The following is a 22,395-nucleotide window of genomic DNA, read 5'->3' on the forward strand; positions in this document are numbered from 1 at the left end:
CCTGTTCGGATTGGGGGCACGATGCACATGTACCCAGTGTGTTTTTCAAGCCACTGGGCTGGGATTTGAACTGTAGTTGTCCATGTGGGATCTAGTTCCCTTAATCACTAGGCTGAATCCCCATTTGGCCCAATTTTATGATGACTTTCTATTGCCAAGATAATCTTTTAGCAATCCACTTCAAATATGAAAAACATGTAAATCTTGGATCATCCTTGCCTAGGATGAGATGCTAGTTCATCTCATGCCTAGGGACACAGTTTCATCCAGAATATACTGTTTTATTTGGAAACCAAAGCTTATTTGAAGAATGTGAGCATGTGTGCGTGCAGGTGTGTGTGTGGAGGGGTGTGTGTGGTGTTTCAGACAGGGCACATGTTGGTTGCCATCTTCCTTCTTCAGCCTCCTGAGTTTTGGGGCCCATAGGTGTGTGGCCTCATACCCAGCCTTTTAGTGGTGTCAGGAGTTGAGCCTGGCTTTCTGTGTGGTCTCAGCTGGCTGAGCCGCAGTGTTCAGGCTGGGCCTGAATATTTTGTTTTAAATGGTAGAATAAGATGGAATATCGTATTGATGCTTGAAGTACATTTTATACTTGTACTTGAGAATTCACATCTTCCGTCTCAATGTTTCCATCTAAGCAGGCTCCGTAAAAGCAAATGTACATGTAATTTATTCCTTAGTAAAAAGGCTGCTTAGTGCCAGAGCATAGCAACAGGAAGGGAAGTGCTAAAATTAGCTCTGTTTTCCCTTCGTCATTGATTTAATTTCGGGGGACATCAAAGGTCTTATAGACAACAGACTGGTAACTACTAGGATAAAAAAAAATGACATATCCAGGAAATACCAAATTCTCAAAATTTTAAATTCTCAAAAATTATAGTTTATTTCAAGCAATAAATGTTAAGAAAGAGGAAAACAAAGTGGGACAAGGACATGTGGTAACATTTCTTAGACTTTCATCTGAAATGAATGAGTAAGGACATATGATAAAGGACAGAATTAATGGTATCTGTGATCTCTGACTAAACTTGATGCCATAAATCAGTTCAAGGATTCTGGTGACACAATTAATAACCAAATATGAAACAGCAGCCTGGAAAGCCATTCTTTATTTCCTATACCACAGAAATGTATGGAGTTTAAATAGCCTATTAAAAAACAAGAAGGGAAACAGCAGTTAGCGTAATGGCTATGTCGCTGGACTCCCACGTAGTCGACTGCGGTTCGCGTCCCGGACCTGGTGGCTTAGAACTCACTCCGGGCGCGTGTGTGTGCATGCCCAAGATCCAGAGAGGAGAATGGAGGAGAAGGGATTGCGGCGTGACCATCCCCCATGGGGGGTGATTTCTCTCTTTCTGTCTCTATGTCTCTGTCTGGCGAGCGCATGTGCCCTATAGCGAAAATCTCTCAAAAAAAAAAACAAACAAAAAAAAACAAAAAAAAGAGTTTTTTTTCTTTAAGTTTTACTAATACTATATATTAATATGCATTGTATGATGAAAAATGACTAATGAATTTATGTTTATGAAATTTATGAAAGCTTAGTTATGACCTATGATAATAAAACACTTAAAATATTTCTTTGTGGACACTTGGAAAACAGTAGTCACCGAGATAGTGTTCCTGTAAAACTAAATAGATATATTGATGAGGAAGATAAGTAAATTTGCTTACAGACACAGTATTTTAGTTTATTCATACCTACATTTGACCTAAATTTTTTATCAGTATTTTGGTTGGTTGCTTGCATCTTTGACAGAATTAAGTTTAAATTCTATTAGCCTCATTGACTAACTCTGGGAAATATACTTCTCCCATCCCCTGGTTCTTTCTTTGTAAACAACATAATAAAACCTAGCAGAGACATTGTCTTGATTAAATGAGATTCAGTATAATGTACGGTCAACATTTATTACTCAGTTAATAAATATCGATTCCATTCTTCCTCAGCTAAGCTATTGCACTGAACATTTTTAAATTATTTATTTATTTATTTATTTATTTATTTATTTATTTATTTATTTATTTATTTATTTATTTATTTATTTATTTATTTATTTATTTATTTATTTATTTATTTATTTATTTATTTATTTATTTATTTATTTATTTATTTATTTATTTATTTATTTATTTATTTATTTATTTATTTATTTATTTATTTATTTATTTATTTATTTATTTATTTATTTATTTATTTATTTATTTATTTATTTATTTATTTATTTATTTATTTATTTATTTATTTATTTATTTATTTCATGAGAGACAAACAGCAAGATAAGTAGAAAGACATAGAGACAGACACCCCCTAGCAGGTTCCCCATACCACAATCCACCCCCAGTCCCAGCCAGCCCAGATCATAGGCAGTAGACAACCCAGCTCACAGGCACACATGACCATGTGCTTGGCGTGCTCCGGAGATGCGTGTGCATGAATCTAGGCCCTTTCTAATGTGGTTCTTGCCGCACCACTCGGCTCCCATAGTTACGCCTTTATTAGTTCAATTAAGTCCATTAAAATTGCCATGTCTTCTACTGTTCTTTCTAGAACAAGGTAGTACATATATAAATAAATTCAAAACTAATTCAAATGATAAAATTGTCAAATAAAGCGTGTACCTCTTCAGTTATTTGATATTTCTCCATAGAGACTGTATGCAAGGCGTTTTACTGGGGACTACGGATATATGAAAATCTGCTGTGGCTCAGTTATGTTTCAGCCATTTATATTTTGATAAACTTTTGTAAGTTTTCACTTACTGTTAGCAAAAATTGAACAGGGACGAGACTTCTATACCAGGAAAATATATATTCACTGACATGAAAAACGAATGGGGGAAAATGGTGGTAAGCTCTCAGGAAAATAATGATACGGTCAATATTTGGGAAAATTTCTATGAAAATAAATCTTTAATCAGTTTTCACAGACACTGTGGAATTGTGTTCTACTCTCAGTTCTGTAGCTAGCCAGATGAAAATGGTTTTCTCTCACGACCTCAGTCTCCTCATTTCTAAATAAGAGGACATGGTCAGATGATCTATAAATCCTGTATTGCCACTAAAATTTGTAATCTGTATACGATGGTGCTCCTGGTGTTTTATTTAAAGAATTAGCATTTCAACAATAATTCAGTATTAAAGTGAGTCAGGAAATTAATAATTTATAGTTTAATCTCATCTTTTATCAGAGGGCAAAATTGAAACCCATGGGAACAAAGTAATATTGACCAAAACCACATAGCTTATCCATGCAGAATTGTATCAAAAACCCAAATCAGGTAACTAATCATCATGTCATTACATTATCTATTTTATTTATTATTAACAATATTCATTTTCACCTGGAGGTTTATCTGTGTGTTTTGCATGTGGCTTTGCAAATCTTCCTTTCCTGTATTTGTAGATGGTTTTTGACAGGAAATTTTCAAAAAGATCATTACATAGTTTTCTTTACATTTATTTAAAAGAACTTTTAATTAAGTTTTCTCAAGTATAGTTACTGAAGTAATCTCGATAAACTACTATTAAGAATGCGAAAGTCAAACACCTGATCCTTTACTGATAAACAATAATGCACATTTAAAGGTGGTAGTTCAAATATACCAATGGTTAAAGTAGATATTAAAGATGTGAATAATAATATCACTGGTTTTTAAACCACAAAGTATTTTATTCAATTGTCTTTTTTTTTTTTTTTTGTCTTTTATAGGGCATGTGCACTTGCCAGACAGAGAGAGACAGAGAGACAGAAAGCGAGAAATCACCCCCCAGGGGGGATGGCCATGCCGCAATCTCTTCTCCTCTATTCTCCTCTAGGGATCTTGGGCACGCACACACACGCGCCCGGAGTGAGTTTAAGCCACCGGGTCCAGGACTCGAACTGCAGTCGACTATGTGAGAGTCCAGCGAAATAGCCATTACGCTAACTGCTGGTCCCTTCAATTGTCTTTTCAAAGCGGCCAATTTAATGGTTTATAATGCTGTAACTACTTGTGAATCATTTTGAACTTTTCTTCAGAGACTATATCACATCAATTTGAATGACTTTAATGCTAGGCAACTTTATAATCAATATGCATTGAATCGTAAAAACAGGTAGGATTAATAGAGTTGGTTAAATTTTAGAATAAAATTTTGACTATATATGTAATATGACTGTATGATGATGATGGCTGGTCTTGAGATGGTTCAGACATTTTTAAAACTTAAACATAGAAATGTAAATGAAGAATTAGATATTGAAATTTTCCGTTTACCTTTTGTCTTTAGCAGGAAAAGTCTATGACAGACAATGAATTAGTATGAAGCATTTTTTCGAGAGAAACATTCTTTAACATGCATCCGTTAGTGCCAACATTATGACCTCTTAATACTCTTAAATTAAATACAAGGGAAGCACAATGATTTCAGGGAAGGGAATATAGTCAAATGCTTCCTCATCTTCCTTTTGATTAATGAACAGCAGCAATTGGTAGGAGAGCAATGTGTATCTCAGTCAGGTCTTTATTTTTTTAAAACAGAAAAGAAACTAAGTTGATTTGATTTAAGCAAGCATTGGAATCGTAAAAGACATAATAAGGATACAGGATAAGTCATTGAACTCAAGAACTATAAATAGAGTTGGACCTTAAAAGGGACTATGAGCAAAATGGAGGGCTTCATCCACTGTTCTTTTTTTTTTTTTCTTTCTCTGTATTGTGCTGTGGCTACCCCTGTCGCTAAAATGTGTATGTCGGTCCAACCAATGGTGTGGTGGTTAAGGTGGCAGGATCCCACATGACCAACTGCATAGTGCAAGTTCTGGACCCCTGGCTTGAGAAACATACCCGGCACATGTGCATATGTGCCCCAAATCCCAAAAGGCAGGAGAAATAGAGGATAAGGGATGTGGCATGGCCATTCCCCATGGGGGGGCGGTGGTATTTTCTCACTTCCTCTCCTTTCCTTTCTCTTTCTATTTCTTTAGCAAGCACAAAAGTTAAACGAATTAAAAAAAAAATTCTGTCCTCATATTTCAGTTGGCCTTAAGTGACCATGGAATTTCAAGGAAATCAGTGAGAGATGATTGACCCAGCCTGGGTTGGCTTCTCCCCTGACTTAGCTGTGACCAGAGGAGCAGGGTGACAGAACACACAAAGTTGCTGAGTACACCCTGCATGCTGAGGGAAGGTCAGGGCACAGGACTTAGAAAAGAGGACCTCATGGGTGTAGACTCCCAATGTGCCTGCTATAGAATAAAACTTGAGCAAGACTTAAATGAGTCAAAACAAATCTTATGTTGGACTATATGTTGTTTTTAAAAGAAATAGATATTTCATTGCATAGTGTTTTCACTCTATAACTTTAAAAATAATGCACAACGAGAAATACTGTTCTTGCATATATTTTAGTGATTGGGGTTCTTTTAAGAAGGAATTTATTATTTATTTGTTTGTTTTCAATTGACAAGAGCCTCTGATATGTGGAACTTGTTTTGCTTTAACCACATATATTCAAGAATTTGGCAACATGGAATCTTGAGCTCTGTGGAACTGAAGCACTACATGAATAAATCCAGCAAATCATCGCACGTGTCTCAGTCTTACCTCAGTCTGTGGTAAAGGTCAGACAGTTGCTGAAAGATTCTGTGATTCCAACGGTGGAACTAATGTCCATCTGTATAAAAGTAGGCATTGTGAAAATATCCCTGTCTTTAGCATGATAAGTCAACTAAGAAGTCGTTTACCAATCTGTACTTTCCTTCCCAAGTCTTCCACCCCGTGCACCATGGACTTGCCATATCACATGTCTGCACACAGTCATCAACTAATATAAGTAATTAGTACTTTTATTTTGAAGATGGATACTTTATGTGGATGTTTATCCTCTAGCAAGGCCGTATTGATTACCTCAGCCTTAGGCACTTGATATTACATGGGTCCATGTCTCTGTACTAATTATAGGAAAAGGAAAAAAAAGCCTGAACCTCTTGGACCTAATACTTTTTAAGAAGGAGCTGGGCTTTGTGCAGAAAACTTGGAGGCAGGGGCTACAGAGCTCCGATCAGCCGACTCCTGCTCCTGACTCACCGCTGTTCGCTCTCCAGTGGAACAAGTCGGTCAGGAAGCCCCGCTGCAGCCATGGCTTTTAAAGATACTGAAAAAAACACCTGTGGAGCCAGAGGTGGCCATTCACTGAATTAGAATGACTTTAACCAGCCACAATGTAAAGTCCCTGGAGACAGTGTGTGCTGACTGATCAGAGGTGTAAAGGAAAAGAATCTCAAGGTGGAAGGACCAGTTCGGATGCCTACCAAGACTTTGAGAATCACTACAAGAAAAACACCTCGTGGTGAAGGTTCTAAGACTTGGGATCGTTTCCAGATGAGAATCCACAAGCGACTCAATGATCTGCACAGTCCTTCTGAGATTGTTAAACAGCTTACTTCCATCAGTACTGAGCCAGGAGTTGAGGTTAAAGTCACCATTGCAGATGCCTAAGTGGACTATTTTAAACTGATTATCATCTGTTAAAAAAAAAAAAAAAAGGAGCTAGAACAAATTTACATAAGCAACAACTCAAAACATGCTTTCTAATTACAGATATAAGCAGATATACATTAAAGATATGGAATGCTGACGGGAAGTAAAATTCAGACAAAAATCTCCAAGTAAGCAAACATTTTCGCTCTTCCCTGGTTTACTCTAATACTCATTTCTCCAGACTGCTTTGATACAAGACAGACTCTTACTCGGAAACCTTAATAAACAGCAGCTAAGCCCCTTCCCACAAACTTTGTGAATACATGCTTTTTACATAGAATCCTTTCTATTCCATCCTATCACTGCCTATTTCCATAATATCAATATTGAGTTATGGGAGGACTGCAAAAGTTTCTTAAAAAAAAAAGAAATAATACCTCTACCTCTGACTGTGTTGACCCTCTGGGTTCAACTTCACGCCTGAGAAACCGCCTCCCAGCCAGGGTCACCCCTTCCAGGCCCAAGTGCTAGTCAGGACAGAAAGCATCCAGGCACCTCCACCTCTGACTGTGTTGACCCTCTGGGTTCAGATTCACAGCTGTGAAGCCCGCTCCCACCCCTCCACCCAGGGTCCCCCCTTCCAGATCCCAGTGCTAGTCAGAGAGGCAAGTGTCCCTCTCCTTCTTGTTCTTCTCTGTCCTGTCTAATTTATTTTTCTCTTACAAAAACAAAACAAAACAAAACAAAACAGCTTTCTGCACTGTTTGTGCCTTTCTCTTGTTAATTTGTCTTCTCTTCCCACAACTAGGACAGAAAGCATCCAAGCACCTCCACTTCTGACTGTGTTGGCCCTTCAACCATACCACGTGGCTTTCTACTTTTTAAAGGGGGGAGAGGTTTTTGCTATAGTGCGCGTGCGCTCGCAAGACAGACAGAGACAGAGAGATAGAAAGTGAGAAATCACTCCCCAGGGGAGATGGCCACTCTGCAATCCCTTCTCCTCCTTTCTCCTCTCGGGTTCTTGAGCACACATGCACATGTGCCCAGTGTGGTTTAAGCCACCAGGCCCGGGAATCGAACCATGGTTGATTACATGGGAGTTCAGCAATATAGCCATTACGCTAACTGCTGGTCCCAACCCAATTTCATTATCTACCACGTGTTTTCTGTTTGTTTTGGTTTTTTTTTCTCCTCTTTTTGTTCTGATCTTTCCTTCCTTTTTCTTTGCCTTTTATTCCTATTTCTGTTTCCTACTTTCTTTTTCTTTGACCTTACTTTTCTGTTTTTCTGTTCAACCCTTACACACTGCCTAGAGAAGACTAGGTACATAGAAGCTAAACATCTGAACATTGTGAGTTTTAGAGAATTCTTTGCACCTCACTGTAATGGTTGCAAAAAGAGTGAAATTCCCCTTCATAAATCCGATTGCAAAACTTCTTTTGTGATTCCCACATTGGAGGACACAGTAGAAGGGAAAAAAATAGCTATTTCACAGTAAGAGAAATACATGAGCTCACAGTCACAGAATCCTTCTCCAACAAATTACCCAAAAGTGAATACATTACCAAATTACTAAAAATCAGAGAAGAGCCTCGAGGATGAGAGAATCAAGTAATACATCTCCAGCAAGGGAACACTGTAACTCGTCTCCAAGTAGAGAAAATTTAGAGCATATTACTGAAATGTCGGAAAAAGAATTTAGACTATTTATGGCAACAAAACTCTGTGAGATGCAAGAGAAAAGAGGCATTGAGCTCCAAGAGATGAGAAAGTCCTTCCATGATATGAAAGAAGAATTGGACACCATAAAAAAGAATCAAATAGAGCTGTTAGATATGAAGGCTGTAATACAGGAAATCAAAACCTCCCTCAAAAGTATTAAAAGCAAGCTATACCATGCAGAATATATAGAATCTCAGGAGTAAAAGAGCAAACATCTGACCTAGAAAAAATTATAAAAAATACTGAGAAAACAGCCAAGAAAACTGAGGACACTATACGGGAAATACTAGATACTATGAAATGCCCAAACATCCAAAAAATTGGTATCCCAGAAGGTGAAGAATCTAATAAGGTTATTGATAATCTATTCAACAAAATTCTGGAAGAAAGCTTTTCAAGTCTAGAGAGGCACTCAAATAGTAAGACCCAAGAAATACAAAGATTGCCATGTATAATCATTCCAAGAAAATCCTCTCCATGGCACATCATAGCTAGATTGGCCAAAACCACAAAGACAAGATACTAAGATTGTCAACAGAGAAATGTCAAATCACTTACAAAGTCTATCCCATCAGGCTAACACCAGACCTGTCATTGGATACCATACAAGCAAGGAAAGAATGGGAAATATATTCAAAGTGTTAAATGAAAAACAATTTCAACCAAGAATACTATACCCAGCAAGATTAACGTTAATATGGGAAAAGAAGATGAAAAACATTCTTGGGTAAACACAACCTGAAAGAATTTACCAACTCCAGACGAGCTCTTCAAGAAATTCTGAAAGGGGGACCAGCAGTTAGCATAATGGCTATGTCGCTGGACTTCCACATTGTTGACTGTGGTTCGTGTCCCGGACTCGATGGCTTAAAACTCATGCCAGGCGTGTGTGCATGTGTGCCCAAGATCCCAAGAGGAGAATGGAGGAGAAAGGATTGCGGCGTGGCCATCCCCCCTGGGGGGTGATTTCTCGCTTTCTGTCTCTCTGTCTGTCTCTGTCTGTCTGGTGAGCACACGCACCCTAAAGCAAACCCTCTTAAAAAAAAAAAAAAAAAGAAAAAAAAAGAAAAGAAAAGAAAAGAAAAGAAATTCTGAAAGGAGTACTATACCAAGAAAACTAAAGACAGACAGTAATAAGAGAATAAAAAACAACCAAGTATATGGCCAACTTAATGGTAGGGACAAGTCTGGAAATATTGTTAACAACGTTGAATGTTAATGGATTAAGTTCTCTAATCAAGAGACACAGACTGGCTGAGTGGATTAAAAAATCAGAAACCCTCCATCTGCTGCCTACAAGAAACCCATCTTGTGGATAAAGACATACATAGACTAAAAGTGAAGGGCTGGAAAAAGGTATTCCAGGCAAATGGAAAGCGAAAATGAGCGAGAGTCACTATACTGAGTGGAAAAAATAGGCTTTAAGACAAAAACCATAAAAAGAGACAAAGAAAGGCATTATGTAGGAGTAAAAGGAATAAAAGTGCAGATTTATTTGGGTGCAAACAAATCGTAGTTCTACATAAAACACATGAACTTTTTTATTACTCTTCATATTTACCTTGTGTCTTTCACATTGTTGGACATCTTAAAAGAAGATTTACACTTTGTAAGCTAAATGTGATTGAATGTATTAAAAGATAATAAAAAATAAAACTAAAAAAAGGTATTTAAGGAATGTAGTCACATTTTACAGTAGTTACTATGTGTGTGATCAATACTTTACATGTAATACCTCATTTAATCTTTATATGATCTTATTGTACACATGAAGAAATTAAGATTCTGGGAATATTGTTACTCGTCCAAGATTATAACTGTAACGTAGTCTTTGTGTGTGTGTGCACGTGTGTGCGTATGAGAAAGAGATCCATCTGTACTCAATAGTCTGTCCACCATATGAAATTGAGAGGGAACTTTATCTAGTGAATAGGTGTTAGTGAAATATACTATGAAATTATATTCCATGTTGTTATTGTATTAAATTTTAATTAAATATGAGCATTCACCCTGGAAAGAGAGCATTGAAAGTCAGAATATGTAAGTTCTAGATTTGGTTTAAATACAAGCTAGTCTTGGGACTTGAGGCCGATAATTACATTTACAAGCCTCAGTTCCATACTCCATCTATCAACATGTCTTTTCACCCCCCTCCTTCTTTATATACTTGTCCCTTTTGTATTTTTAATCTTAATAAGATCAGAAATCATAGATGTAAGAAATGATTGAAATGTAAAATAAATATTGCCCTTAATAATTTCCTACCTGTTTGAAAACTAAGATTCAATAAAGTAAATACCTCTCCCATCTCTTTCACTGCTGTATCCTCAGTGCCTAGACTAGTCTCTGAAATTTAGCACTCAGTAAATATTTGTCAAGTGAAGGACCAGCAGATGGTGTAGCAGTTACATCACTGGACTGCCACATGGTTGACAGTGGTTCAAGTCCCAAACATGGTGGCTTCAAAACCACACTGGGCATGTGTGCATGTATGCCCAAGATCCTGGGAAGAAAATGGAGGAAATGGGATTGTGGCATGGCCAGCCCCCCTGGGGGTGAATTCTCACTTTCCTTCTTACTGTCTCTGTCTTTCTCTCTCCAGCAAGCACACACACCCTAAGGCAAAAATCTCCAAAAAAACCTGTCACATGAGTGGGCAAAAAGGGAAGAGTATAAAGTAAGAAAAATGAGCCCAAGACCTACCCCATCAAAGTACTTTTCTCTTTGTGCAATTACTTTGTCTCCTTGTCAGTGTCTCTCACTGGGTGCGGAGTCTGGGGCTGTATTCACAGTTTTATCCCCACTCGCTGGAACACGGTCTGGCTCTACCACGTGATAGACGGTCAAAAATGAAAATTGTCAAAAAGTCTGGAAGTGCCAGGTTATTTATTTCATTATCATCATGAAGTTGTTTACATGGGAAGTTGGTTTTAGTATCAGTGTACATTTCTTTCTTTCTTTCTTTCTTTCTTTTTTTTTTTTTTTTTGAGAGGTTTTCACTATAGGGCGCGTTCGCTCGCCAGACAGAGAGAGACAGAGAGACAGAAGGTGAGAAATCACCCCCCAGGGGGGATGGCCACGCCGCAATCCCTTCTCCATTCTCCTCTCGGGATCTTGGGCACGCACGCACATGCACCTGGCGTGAGTTTAAGCCACCAGGTCCGAGACTCGAACCGCAGTCGACTACATGGGAGTCCAGCAACATAGGCATTACGCTAACTGCTGGTCCCTGGTGTATATTTCTTCAAAGGTCCATTTGTAGAACAATCACAGATTAGGACTGAGATTAAATCAGCACAGCACCTTCAGTAAAATAAAATATATAATGAACTAAATATTTCTCTGTTTCCAAACTGTTGAGGTAACCTGAATTTTTCTTTTTGTTTTATTTGCAATAGAGCACATGGATACATGTGAGTCTGATGGAGAAAAAGAGAGATGAGCACCCCCCACAGAGTGAGGCCACACCACAATCCCCTTCCTCCAGTCCTTCAGCTTGTTAGGACCAGGGATTTGAACCACAGTCGCCATGTGGGATCCATCTTCTCTTGAGCAGTGTATACCACTGTGCCCTGTAACCAGTCCCTGAATTTCTTAAATGTATGAAAGAATGAATTGTATGAACTAAACAAACAAACAAAATCAGTACTGTAATTATCGAGTTGATATGAGCCTTTTGTTGATCAGTAATACTGTATTCCTAAACCAGCTCAGGATTGTCCTGTGTCATTAAGACCGGAGCCTGTTCATGTAGTGGTTTTGTTTCTGTTTTTGTTCTTAGTCTGTGAACTTCTGGTATGTGCTGGTGATGAATGATGAACACACAGAGAGGAGATACTTGCTGTTTTTCTTTCTGAGTTGGGGACTTCCAGCTTTCGTGGTGATTCTCCTCATCATTATTTTGAGAGGCATCTATCATCAGAGCATGCCGCAGATCTATGGACTCATCCACGGTGATCTGTAAGTACACCAGGCGGTATGTTGCCATCTTAGCTTCTGCATACCCGGGCAGCTGTATTCGGAGACACGGGAAGTAGTTGCCCAAGAGCTTGATTGAAGGAGTACCACACTGTCTGAAGTTCTGCTTTCTCCAAATATTACTTTAAATAAAAAACTATGGGCTGTGGGTCAGCAGGTGGCTTAGTGGTTAAGGTGCTGGACTCTCTTTGGTTGACCATGGTTTGAATCTCAGACCCAGTGCATTGAAACTCATGCCAGGCATATGTGCGTGCCTACCCAGAATCCTGAGAAGTGAATGGAGGAGATGGGATTGCTGTGTGGCCATCCCCTCAGGGGTGGTTTCTCATTTTCTCTCTCTCTGTCTTTGTGTCTTTGGCATGCGCATGTGCCCTATTGCAAAAACCTCTCTTTAAAGAAAAAGAAAACAGAACTATGGACTCCCAAGTTTTTTTGATGGATGTAATATTTTTCAAGTGAGTTGCTGAATTAAATAGGTCACAGTAATGTTTATTTTAGCGTAATTTCTTAGATTGACGCAAACAATAATATCTAGTGACCCCAGAGTGCTATGTATGGTTAATAAAAAGTCAGTGAAAATGTTTGTAGCATAGCATTATGTTTTTTGGAGGTTGAGAAAAGTGGGAAATGGCCCATAAGATTCCTAAATACTAAGACTATCGGAATGAGTGGAGTGTCTGCAAAAGTTCTTGGGAATGAGACAAAGTCAACATGATCCTTCTTAGATACTCTTGTCAAAGGATCCTAGTAATTTTGACATCTAACAATTCTTTATACCCACATACATTTATGTATAACTTAAGCCTGAATCTGGTATCTTATGATTTTGAGGACCACTCTTACCCTTTTACTGACTCCACCTGCAAACACAAGACGAAACACTTTTTAATTATAAAGCACAACTAACTCCCTTGATCTAATAAAAATAAGAGAAAAAGTAAAATTCTAAATAATGAAATGACTAAACTTTCTATGTTTTTAAGTTGTGTTTTTTGGTAAAAAGTATATAATTAGAGTTGTCTTTTTAAATACACTGTGATAATTTTAGACTTTAATTAGAATATTGAGCCAATTTACATTTCAATGAAATTACTAAATTGCTAATATATTTGGGTATATATGCGTATATGTAGTTTTTTTATTTGTTTTCTCTGTGATCCTACGGTACAACTCATTTTTATTTTCTTTTTTGAATATGTTTATGACTTATTCAGATTTTTATTACTTTCCAAACAATAGGAACTTAAGTTTTTTTATTTACCCCCTTTTTACTTAATGTCATGCATTTATTCTGCATGTATTTTAAATACCAGAAATATTGTTATCACTTATTTTCTATCATAAATAGCCATTTGATTTGTATTATTTTGTTCCTCTTTATTTTATTAAGTAACTATTTTTATGTTTTTATGTAAAACACTGTATTTCTTTTTATGAAAGATTCCCTTTAACACAAATTGCTTGTAAAAATTTCTGTAATTTTTGTTCACTGGGAAATGTCTTTCTTTTATTTTCACTTTGAAAAATATTTTTGCTGGGTATAGAATTCTGTTTGGCAGTATATTTCTTCTATTTAAAATAATATTATTTATGCCAGCCTCATAGCCTAGTAGTTAAGGGACCCAGATCCTCACATGGCCAACCATCGTTCAAAGCCTGACTGTGGCAACTTTAAAAACATGCCAGACATGTGTATTTCATGCCCCAAGTCTTGACTTGATGGAAAAATGGAGGAGAAGAGTCTATGGTGTGACCATGCCCCTGTTGGAAAATGCCTTCTTTCCTCCATCTCTTTGTCTTTCACTGCGAGTCCAGATACCCTCCAACAATTCAAAAAAAAAAAAAAACTTTTAAATTAAATAATAATTTTTTTCTTCTGGCTTTCATTATTTCTTTTAAAAAGTTAGCTGTCATTCATATTCTTACGTCTTTGTAAGTGATGTATCATCTTTTTGTTCTCTGGCTGATTTCAATATTGTCTTTGTTTTTTATTTCACATAGTCTATATGATTAAGTTTCTAAAGATTGTAGTATTTCATAAATTTGTGAGTTGATAGCTTTCATTTGCTTTAGAATATTATTGGTGATTATATCTAAATACTGCCTCTACTTCCTCTCCTTTAAAAAAAACACACATTTTTATTTCTTTATTTCATAAGAGAGGAATCAGAGAGATAGAAAAAGAGTTAGAGATAGACGGGCACCCTCAGCAATACCTTTGTGCTGCAGTTCCACCCCAGCCTCAGCCAGCCCAGATCATGAGCGTACAAACCTGCCCAGGGTATCAGGGAGACCTTGGGCTGTACCCCCAGCAGCTTCCCACATGGCCTCAGCATCACAGAGCATTGCATTGCTACTGCACAACCACAGCTGGCTAAGCTTTTTGTAATTCTAATTAAACTATTGTCTGATTTCACCATTTTCTATATTTCTCTTATGGTTTCCCATATTCTCCATATTTTTCACTCCTTTGTTAAGAATCTAGATTTTTTTCCCTACTCATTTTTCAATATGCTCGTCTTTTCTTCAGCTGTGTTCTTCATTGTCCAATTGAACTATCTATTGAGCTTTTCGATTCAGGGTACTGGGGCCAGCAGGTGGCGTAGTGATTAAGGTGCTGGACTCCCACATGGCCAATGCAGTTTGAATCCCAGACCCAGCAGCTAGAAAATCAAATCAGGTGTGTATGCTTGCATGCCCTAAATCCCAGGCAAATGTAGAAGAAGGGATTGTGGCATGGCCATCTATCCCTGGGGGGTGGGGGTGGGGTGATTTCCCACTTTCCCTCTTTCCATCTCTCTAACAAATGCACACTCCCTATGGCAAAAAACTAAAAAGAAAAAAAGAAATTCAGGGTATTATGTGTGTGTGTGTGTACACACACACATATATATGTATATACACACACATACATGCACACATCTAATACACACACGCATATATGTATTATATATATATTTGCCTTAGGGTACATAAACTTACAGAAGAGAGACAGAAAGAGGGAAAGTGAGAAATCACCCGCTCCTCCAAGGAGTGATGGCCATACCTCAATCTCTTCTCCTCCATTCTCCTTTTGGGATTTCGGGCATACACACACCTGTGCAGTGTAATTTTTAAGCTGCTGGATCCATGCGCAAATCTAGTGCCTTAACTGTCATACCACCTGCTGGCCCAGAGTATTTTATTTGGTAATTTTAGAATTCCAATTTGTTTAGTTTTTTTTTAATCAGTTCTCTGGTTAAAAACATCATCTTATTATTTTACTGAGAATATTAATCGCAGTTAGTTTTACGTCCATATATGGATGGTTTGGGGTTTTGTTTGCAGTGTCTCATTTTTTTTTTTTGTTCCTATTTCATTATATTGTGCTACTTTTTATTGTGGACGTTGAGCGTTTAAGCAATTACAGTGACACTAGATGTAGTTCCCCTATCTCCTGTCTGGAAACTCTAACTGAGTAAGTTTACTGAGGCTACTGGGTCACATCTCTGTGTGCCTTCGTCTGGTTTTGTTTTGCCATTGTTGATAGGGCCTGAAGCACTCTGGACCCAATGTGAGAGCTGGTATATTGACTAGGACCTCCCCTCCTGTTTGTGTTCCAGGACCATATTTCTTTCCAGATTTGCTTTTGCTTGTCTCCTTCAGTTCTCCTAAGGAGCTAAAAATCAGAAAATGCCTCAAAAGGGAAATTTCTAAGTATCTTGTTTACTTCTTTGCTCCACCTTCCTTCTGGGGTTGGGTTCTCTTAAATTCACCCAAGGTCTAATTCTTGTCTCTTTAGTCCTTTGCGATCACCAGACACTGAGCTGGTTTCTCTGACTCCCAGTGTCTCGTCTCGATCCTAGAGTTTCAGTCAGTCTTTCTTCTCTAAAATTTGGCAAATGCCCTAAGGGAAACGTTGTGTGGAGGGCTCATCTCAGTAAGCTCCTCTTCTTCACACTATCTTGCAACTCAAACCTTGACTGACTGAATAGCTTTTCAGTGTCTTCAAGTAAGTGATTTTGTTTGTTTTTACTTTAATTTCAATTTTTTTTTTTTTAGTTCTAAATGGAAGCTTGAAACTGGTACAAGCTATTTCATTTAAGACAGGTTTTATAGTGAGCATAGCTGTAGAAATAGTAATATACAGTTAAATGTACTGATTAGGTATAGCCAAAGTACAAAATTTTACCCAAAATTTATATAATCTAGGGTTATACTTTTCATGGAAAATAGTAACAGTAAAACACTTCTACTATTGGTGTCCTCTAATATGGACCTTGCTCTTCTCTTCTGATACATTCTTATCTATTATTATGGCTTACTACTATTACATAGTAACCTCCTGAAGTTGTGTCTCTAGACTAAAACCCTTTTATGAGCTCCCTGCTTATATTATGTATTCCGATGTCTAATAAACATCTTTACCAGTGTGACACACAGTTATATTTAGCATGTTTTAAATTGTTTGTACATGTGTGTTTAATTTTTGTTATAGGGCACGTGCACTCACCAGAGGGAGATAGTAAAAGTGAAAAATCACACCCTGGGGAGATGGCCATGCTGCAGCCCCCTCTCCTCCAGTCTCCTCTTGAGATTTTGGGCACACATGTACATGTGCCCAACATGATTATCAAGCTGCTGGGACCAAGACTTGAACCACAGAGTTAGCCATGTGGGATCCAGTACCTTAACCTCCATGCCACCTGCTGGCCCTAAAACTGATTTTTAAAAATGCTTTGACTCACCTTCTGCCCAGGTATACAAGCCGTGAACTTGAGTGTTATTTTCTACTTCTTTTCTCTTACCTTTTATATCTAGTAATCACAAATTATTTTGTAGGCTTATTTGTAAACATCTTATTTTACTTTCTCATTTGAATCTTCATCTCCTATTGCATCACCGTATCTTCAGTTCAGCCTATCATCCTTGATTTCATGGGTTGGCCCTAACTTGTGTCCCTATTCGTAATGTCTTATTTTTATTTATTTATTTATTTGAGAGATTTTTGCTGTAGGGTACATGTATTCGCTGGAGAAATGGAGGAGATAAAGTAAGAAATCACCCCCCAGGTGGGATGGCCATGCCTCAATCTCTTCTCTCCCACTCTCCTCTCAGGATTTTGGGCAGGCATGCACGTGTGCCCAGAGTGAATTTCAAGCTACCAGGTCTGTGACTTGAACTGTGATCAGCCATGTGGTAGTCCAGCACCTTAACCACTACACTACCTGCTGGCCCCAGTGTCTTCATTGTATAATGTATCTATTAAATTCTGAAATACAGAAATCATCATATCACTCTGATGCTTAAAACCCTGCAGCAGCTTTTCATTACCGTCCAGACCATGGCTTATTAGGTCATCCATGGTTTGACATTGAGCTGCTCAACCAACTTCTGTTTTCTCCTCCACCGCCCTCCCCTGTGACACCTTGCAACTGATTGCTCGATGTGCCCCATGGTCTCTTATGCCTGTACCTTTGAATATAGATTTTGTGTCTCAAAGAACTTTCTTTCATTTGCCTGTCTAGAAAAATCCTTGTTTCTCATCTAAACAACAGCTTAAATATCTAGTGTGTAAGGTATCTGTTTTCAGATTGTTTCTACATAGCCTTGGTAGACTCAGAGCCATTCATAAATCTTACAGTGGTGCCAGTTATACCATATTGAAAATGTTTGTTTACATCAGCCATGTAACTTGAAATGCAGCTGGCGTTCGGTGATTAATTACAGACTATATGATACCAAGCTAATAAGTTTATGAAAAATGTGGGGCTTAATTTGTTCCTTAGAGGAAATATATGACCTAGAAAAAAGGAAGGCCCCGAACAACCCATGGTAAATGTACAAAAAGGAGAATTTTGAGAAAAACTTCATACTTTATGCAGTGACACACACAACAAAGACAATAAAGATTTACATGACAATCTGATTGGTAAAAAGGATCTAATGTACCTGCGCGTCACTAAATAATCCTTACTGTCTCAACATTTTAAAGATCACGTGTGGCTTGGCAGTCACATGACTTGTTATGGAGAGAGGCCCCAAACTGTGAAAAACCTAATATAGATTTATTTTTGTTTCTTTCTTACTGAGTCAGACGATCTTAAAGGTCTATGAGGAATTATATACTATTTGAAGTTAATAAAGGAAGGTACCTGTCCTTTTCAAACTGTCTAAAATTATATTCATCAGATTTGAAATTAGTACTAGAAATTCTTTCTTTTTATTTTATAATTGGCCAATTCTTAAAATAAAGGCAAGAGTACATGAAATCTGTTCTTCAGTGATTGCCACTGCTTGCCAGACCTCCTCTGAGAGTCCCTAGAGATAGTCCGTTACGTAGTTTGTTTCAAGTGTCTGAGGAAGTAGTCACCTATTTTTCTTGGGCTGATTTTTATCTGCTTTATATAGAGAAAGCAAGCTGAAGGAGACTTTATCCTGTAAAATGGACAGGAGTATTGTAGGATATAGAGCAGCGTCAAGAGCCAGGGTAGAAGCAAAGGGAATATGGCCCTGGAGGAATGTTCTTAAATAGAGAATACATGATAAATCTGGACCCCTAGTTGTATGACTATTGAAAGATAAAGTGATAGGCAGTAAAAGTGACCAGCAGAGGGTGTAATGATTACATGGCTGGACTCCCATGTGGTCGACCGTGGTCTGAGTCCCAGACCCAGCAGCTTGGAAACTCATGCCCAAAATCCCAAGAGGAGACTGGAGAAGGATTGCAGTGTAGCTATCTCCCCTGGGAAGGAGGGTGATTTCTCACTTTCTGTCTCTCTGTCTCTCTGGAAAGCAAAAATCTCTCTTAAAAAGAAAAAAAAAAGGCAGTCATGCTATGTAAAAGTGAGGACTGGGAAAACTTTAAAATTGGTCTGAGTTTTCCTATTTGTAAGCAGCAAGAACCCAATACAACAAATGTTGGTAGCAGTAAAAATTATATAACAGTAAAGACAAGTTGATTTGTACTTGTAAATTGCATGCTTTTTCTTCTTTCTTCTCTCTTACTAATTTGTGTGAATTCAAACAAGAAAAATCAATGAATACTTATTGAATAATAGTTAGGTGCAAAAGGTGAATTCTATTGAAGCTTAGAATGTGTTTGATCATAATGTAAAAAAACGTTTAACTTCATAACTCAGTCGTTTCTTTTTAATTTATTTGTTTGCTATAGGGTTCATGTTCTCCCTAGCAAGAGTGTAAGGGAATGGGGGAAGTGAGAACTCATTCTTCAGGGAGGATGGCCATGCCACAGTCCCTTCTCCATTCTCCCCTTAGGATTTTGGGCACGCCCACACGCGCACACACACACCCAGCTTGCTTCTCAAGCCATCGGGTCTCGGACTCAAATGTGCAATCCTTCATGTGGGATCCAGTTGCCTTAACCACCACGCCACCCAGCCAGTCCCAAAACTTAGTTTAAAAACTGATTTAGTTTTTTTATTTTTTCAAGTATTTCAGTTTCTTAGTATTTTAATGTCATGTTTTATTTCGGATACTCTTAACAAATTTTAATTTTTACCAATTCTTATTGTCTTCTGTATTAAATTACCCATTATAGGTTGTTTCGTCCTCTAAAAAGTCATCTGAATGCGATCAGGATCTGAATGGGATCAGGATCTCTTTATAAATTTCCTCCTTCGGGATGTGTTATTTATTGGCTGTGGGCGCTCATGTGCACACGAACACACACTCACATGTACAGGTATACGCACGTATACAAGAAGATCCTCACAAAGTTATTGGGAAATATGCATATGAAAAGCCATGCATGGATTTCAAAAAAGTTTTACATCCAAATAAACTTGTACTGTAGTTTTAAATTTTTTAATTAACATTTTTTATTAACATGATAATTGCTACAGTGTGATTTTTCTGTAAAGATGCGTAATGATTAAATCAGAGTAATTGAGATACCCATCATCGCAACCATTTTGAATATGTACAGTCATTTATTACTGACCACATTCTTCCCAGGGTATTTTATAACACCAGACATTGTTCCTTCTTCCTGTCTATAATTTTCTTTTCATTACTCAACATCATTCTATTCTTCTAGTTAAATTCATACTTTAATTCCATTTTCCATGAATTTTTTTTGAAGATTCCTCATGAATTATGACTTTGACCTAGCATTTTTTCATTTATCCAGACCCTAAAATAAAGAGTTGGTGAGAGTGTGCCTCCCCGCCAGGTTTTAGAATCATGGACGCTAAGATAGGAAATGTCTAACTTGCTTTAATATAGTGATAGTTTGGGGTGTGTCCTAAAAGCGTGTCATAATTCTAATCCCTGTTCAAAGACTCATTAACTTCTTAAACTTCTTACTCTAAATGTACTCAGTTTGACTTTTTTAAAAACTTTACTTGTTAGTATTATTTGGTTTTGTTTTTATTTGATCAGAGAGAGACAGAGAAAGAGAAAGGGAAAGTGAGAAAGCAGCCACTAGGTCTGAGACTTGAACCACGGTCGGCCATGTGGGAGTTCAGCATCACAACCACCATGCCACTGGCTGGCCCCATTATTTGACTCTTTGTAGCTACAGATTATACAACTCATTCTGCTCATTTTCAGCTTGTTCCCATATCTTGTTTTAAGTCTTACCTCTCAGCAACATCTTCAAATTTTTTGGCCTACTGTCTTATCTCTTGAGAAAAGTTCCTCTTTGTTTTTTTTCTATTTTTTTTTTTTTAAAGAGAGATTTTTGCTATAGTATGTGTGTAATCGCCAGAGAGACGGAGAGAGATAAAGTTTTAAGAGAGATTTTTGCTATAGTATGTGTATACTCACCAGAGAGACAAAGAGAGATAGAAAGCAAGAAATCACATACTAGGGGAAATGGCCACACTGTAATCCCTTCTCCTCCATTCTCCTCGTGAGATTTTGGGCACGTATGTACATGCACCCAGCATGAGTTTTAAACTGCTGGATGTGGGACTCAAGCTGCAGCTGACTACATGAGAGTCCAGTAATGTAACCATTACTCCATCTGCTGGTCCCCGACCTTGTGTTTTGAAATACATCTCTCGTGGCTTCTCTTAGTTCATGGATTCTCTACTTCACACACAAGATAGAGCCCAGACTAAAAGAATTTTATAAGACGTTGAATCCAATATACATACAGTCCTTGAGTCACCTTCACAGCATTGCTGGCCAAAGTTCATTTACTTTATATTTGAACTCCTCCATGAAAAAAACCCTATTTCCTCCCAAGGCATCTTCAGGTAGAGTTGAAAACCGACTCTCTTAGATTCTGGCTTAATGTTTAATTGCTAAGTTCATACCAAAAAAAAAGACATATAACAAATAAAATAGCATATATTCAGCATGATAATTCTTCAAATATTCACCCCAGTTTTTTTCCAAGCTAATTATTTCTGTTTTATTCAAATAGTGCCTCTTATGACACCTTCTCACAGTTTGTTTTGTTGCTTTTTTTTTAACATTTGATTTTTAAAGAACTTTAAACTTACCGAAAATTACAGAAATGACAGAGTTGACATATACACTTTACTCAAGGTACATGACCATACTACAATGGTCAAAACTAGGAAATTAACAGTGACAAAATACTGCTTAGTTACAGTCCTTGTTTGAATTTTACCTGTTTTTTTCTCCTAACATCCTTTATTCCAAAATCCAGTACAGTATTTCACATTGCATTTAGTGGTTATATGTACTTGTCTCCTCTAAGCTGACAATTCCTCTACCTTAATGTAAGTTTTACTTATTTTTCAATTATTTATAAAAATGTCTTGAAACTTTTTTTTCTCATGCTTAGAGGGAGATTACATATTTTAGCTAGAATGACACGGAGTGTTAAAAGTACAACACTCTTGGGAACCAGCAGTTAGCGTAATGGCTATGTCGCTGGACTCCCACGTAGTTGACTGCGGTTCGCGTCCCGGACCCGGTGGTTTAAAACTCACGCCAGGCGCATGTGCGTGCGTGCCCAAGATCCCGAGAGGAGAATGGAGGAGAAGGGAATACGGCATGACCATGCCCCCTGGGGGGTGATTTCTCGCTTTCTGTCTCTATGTCTCTCTCTGTCTGTCTGGCGAGCGCACACGCCCTATAGCGAAAACCTCTCCCCCCCCAAAAAACGTACAAAGCTCTTCATATGAACATGTAGTTTCAGTTCTCTTGGGTAGGAATAGAATCGGGCTTGTATGACTTCACTATACTTTCAGGACTATCTCCTTTTCTTTACCAACAGTTTACTTTGTCTAGCTGTGGATTTCTCTGAGCGTAT

General features: G+C 37.7%; 1 protein-coding gene and 1 pseudogene across 1 annotated transcript in view; both read left to right on the forward strand.

The window, feature by feature from the left end:
* The window catches only part of ADGRV1 (adhesion G protein-coupled receptor V1), a 618,101-nt gene that overhangs the window by 391,949 nt on the left and 203,757 nt on the right, over nt 1–22,395 (forward strand). Inside the window, exon 85 of the mRNA XM_027774960.1 lies at nt 11,968–12,146. Within this exon, the coding sequence (XP_027630761.1) occupies nt 11,968–12,146 (179 nt within the window). The remainder of the gene's footprint in view (nt 1–11,967; nt 12,147–22,395) is intronic.
* Nucleotides 6,123–6,482, forward strand: LOC106735728 (40S ribosomal protein S20 pseudogene; annotated as a pseudogene).

This window comes from Tupaia chinensis, unplaced genomic scaffold (genome assembly GCF_000334495.1).
Source record: "Tupaia chinensis unplaced genomic scaffold, TupChi_1.0 Scaffold000498_1, whole genome shotgun sequence".
Taxonomy (NCBI): domain Eukaryota; kingdom Metazoa; phylum Chordata; class Mammalia; order Scandentia; family Tupaiidae; genus Tupaia; species Tupaia belangeri.